Source organism: Rattus norvegicus, chromosome 15, assembly GCF_036323735.1.
Source record: "Rattus norvegicus strain BN/NHsdMcwi chromosome 15, GRCr8, whole genome shotgun sequence".
Taxonomy (NCBI): Eukaryota; Metazoa; Chordata; class Mammalia; order Rodentia; family Muridae; genus Rattus; species Rattus norvegicus.
In genome coordinates this window covers 30031672-30035049 of record NC_086033.1, presented here as the reverse complement: position 1 = coordinate 30035049, position 3378 = coordinate 30031672, and the positions used below count along the sequence as shown (strand labels likewise).

General features: G+C 42.9%; 1 gene segment (V, D, J or C); it reads right to left on the bottom strand.

Annotated features, from left to right (window-relative positions):
• Positions 1-216: 216 nt before the first annotated feature.
• Positions 217-818, bottom strand: LOC134482219 (T cell receptor alpha variable 9-1-like). The segment is given in 2 exon segments: positions 217-643; positions 773-818. Coding segments are annotated over 2 exon segments (381 nt in total).
• Positions 819-3378: the final 2560 nt, after the last annotated feature.

Genomic DNA, 3378 nt, shown 5'->3' with positions numbered 1-3378 from the left:
ACCAGTGTTGATTTAGACAGAAGGAAGAGTTCACAGCCAGCCTTGGGTTCAAAAATTGTTCAAGGCCAGCCTGGGCTACATAAAGTCCCAACTACAAAACAAAAACAAAAAAAGGAAATCACTGTGATGTGTGACTGCCTTCATTCTCTCTGATTAAGCCTAAAGTGCGGCATGCTTTCTTACTATTCTCCTAATGTGTTCCTAGTGTTAATTTGGATGCTTTCTTGTGTGGTATCAACAATAGCAGACCTGCCCATGGACCCTAAATGAGTGATCGTAGACACACTCAGCAGCCAGCCCCCTGATTCTCAGAGTTTGTGCTCTGCTCCCGCTGTGGTTTCTGCCACTGTGTCACTCAGAGCACAGTAGTACACAGCCGAGTCTGACTCTTGCACTGAGGCTTTCTGTAAGTGGAAGGACGTGGTTTCTTTCTCATATGTAGCTTCAAAACCTCTGCTGCTTCCCTTCTCGTTGGCCTTTGAGGCTCTAAGGAGGAGTTGTGGCCCTTCTCCGGGATACTGCACATACCAGAACAGGGCTGGGTACTGTGTGGTTTCATAGGAACAGTTCACAGTCAGAGAAGCCCCTTCAGAGAGTGTCACTAGGCCTTCTGTCTGAGTCACCGAGTCTCCATTGCTTCCTCCTAAAAAGTGAAATTAGTAACAATTCAGGGAAATGATGACCTGTATTCTGCTTCACAAGAGAAACTGTTGTTAAATTTTACATCAATATCATGAAACAAGACAGAAACTCAATGTACCATTCCACTTACCAAACATTAAGAAGAGTGCAATCACCAGTTCAGGACAAGAGTTCATTTTCTGAGCCACTGGAGTGTGTGAATACTAATCTCTTAAGATAGGAAAGGTTAGGTTGTAGGGAAAGGATAAATATAAGCTCAGAGTAAAACAGGAAATGTGTATGTGCTGGATAGACACACCCCCACACATACTCGTGCTAACCTCAGAGGACTGCTGACCTATATTCTCAGACTGAACTGTGCAGAGGGATGAAGCACCACCTTGGAAACATGACTGGTGGAGGCCTGTTGACCTTAGTGAACCTGACCTCTGACCTAGACTGCCACTGCTTCTGCCAGCACCATGTGCCCTAATGACCATCAAAGTGACTGTCACATATTCCTGAATTGGGATGATGCATAGCAGTTAAAAATACTGAAATGAATTATAGTTAATTTTCCATGTCTCCAAATTATTTTAGCAAAAACAACAAGCTTCACAGTGATGTTTACAATGTTTTATTATTGGCATATATTTTAAAAAACGCAGCGCTACACACTGTTAACAAACACACATATGTATTAGAAATGTAAAACACAAACTTGAGAAATAAAGTGCATAAGTTTTGTAGTTAGAGAATGAAAGGGAATAACATTGTGGAGAAAAATGAGAACGAGGACCCGTTTATTGGTTTTAAAGTTAGTTACAACTTTACATTGAGTGAAATTTTGTTGACTTAGATATATGTAGCTAAACTATTATAATTTGTTCAAATGACAAATACAACCATCCAAAGCTTTTCGGATGGCCACTTCCTTATCTGTGATCATAAATACATTCGACGCTTGAGTCATTTTCCAGTGGACTACCACATGCCCCAAACTAACTGCATAAGAAACGTAGAAATGGCATGAGATGGCGTTCCCAGGTAAGAGAATGTACAAGGTGCAAATAAGCCTATCACAACTACTATTCATAATTACAGAAATGCCATCCAATAGCTACCAGGTGTCTCAGTTGAAATGAAAGAGCCAACATGTCACTCTATCGTTGACTTCCTACAGAGAAACAAATACTGCACTGCTCACACATGATAGTGTGCCTCAGTTGTACAAACAGAATCTTTGTGAGACCTCAGCTGTCCTTGCTCCAGCAGTTATCAGTGAGCCTGGGACAGGAAACATTTTTGTAAAATGTCTGTTTCCCATGATAATCTGTCTCAAATGAGCAGAAAATACTAGAAATGAGAAACGGAAGACTTGTATACAGCCCCTTGCAATGGTATAAGATTCCTTATCCCAACCTTCTTTATAAATTCTAAATATCCCCCTCCTTCCTTGAAGATGCCCATTTCATGCAAAAGAGTGTCTGCTCTTTGCTGTTTGAAATCGTTCTGTCTGCTGAGGTCAGACTCTGGTCTCCTTCCTACCTTCTGTCTCTTAACTCTGCGCTCTTATGTCTGCTGGAGTAAGGATGGCTTCCTCCTTCCCTATCTGTGGCTGTGAAGAAACGGCTTGATGAAAATAGCTTAGAAGGAAGAGGACTTATTAGACTTAATCATTAAGGTCACGGTCCACCATAGCAAGGGCTGTGTGCCTGTCACAGCATCGGAAGCTTGAGCCAACTTGTCACATCACATCCGTAATCAGGAACAAAGAGCATAGAATGTTTGCATGCTGTGCTCTACTAACTCTTCTGCATTTCATGCAGTGTGCAGGGCCCAAACTCTGGGAATGGTGCTTCCCATGTGCAGACTGTGTCTTTCCACAGTGATTATTGTAATCTGCCACAGACATGCTCACAAGACAATCTAATCCAGGAAACTCCTTATTGAGATTCTCTTCAGGATGATTCTACACGGAGTCAAAGGAACTAAACTAAAGATCACAGTTGGAGAGTGCTTCTGAGGCTCTTGAGGTGTGGAGTGCAAGCAGTGTACTTCCTTATCACTGACCTCGGTGTGGAGCTAACAGAAGCCAATACTTCTCCCTCTGCTGCACACCATGTAAGCACCCACTGCAGCTACTGGTTATGTAGAACTGAGTTGTATCTTAAGTCTAATGGAAGTAATCAGTCATTAGAAAATGCAACCTACAAAACAAACATTAAGAAGGCAATCGTGTCCCAAGGGCTATTTAATGATTTTTTTTTCTTGCTATGTCACTTTTCCTGGGAGCCATGATCAAATGTGCATATACCCCACATAAGGTTCCAAGGATAGAGCAAAATAATTCCAGAGAAGTCCAACTTGGAGAACCAATGAGTTTACTTAGTCCTTACATGGATGATGAGCGTGAATGATCGAGAGTCGCTCAGCTGCAGAATCTTCCTCAGCATCTTACAGGTTTGTGATCAGCTCCCCCTGCAGCCCCAGACACTGTGCACCCAGGGCACAGAAGTACACAGCTGAGTCACTCCAGTGCACAGAGGCTTTCCTCAGGTGGAAGGAAGAGTTGCTCTTGCTGAATTCAGCCTCAAAGCCGTTCATACCATGAACCACAGGGTCTCCTGTATAGTATTTGAGGAGAAACTGGAGGCCATGGCCATGGTGCTGGATGTACCAGAAGAGGTAAGGGGTTCTACCATAAGAATACTTGCATCTCAGCTCCACGGAGTCTCCTTCAAAGACAGTGATATG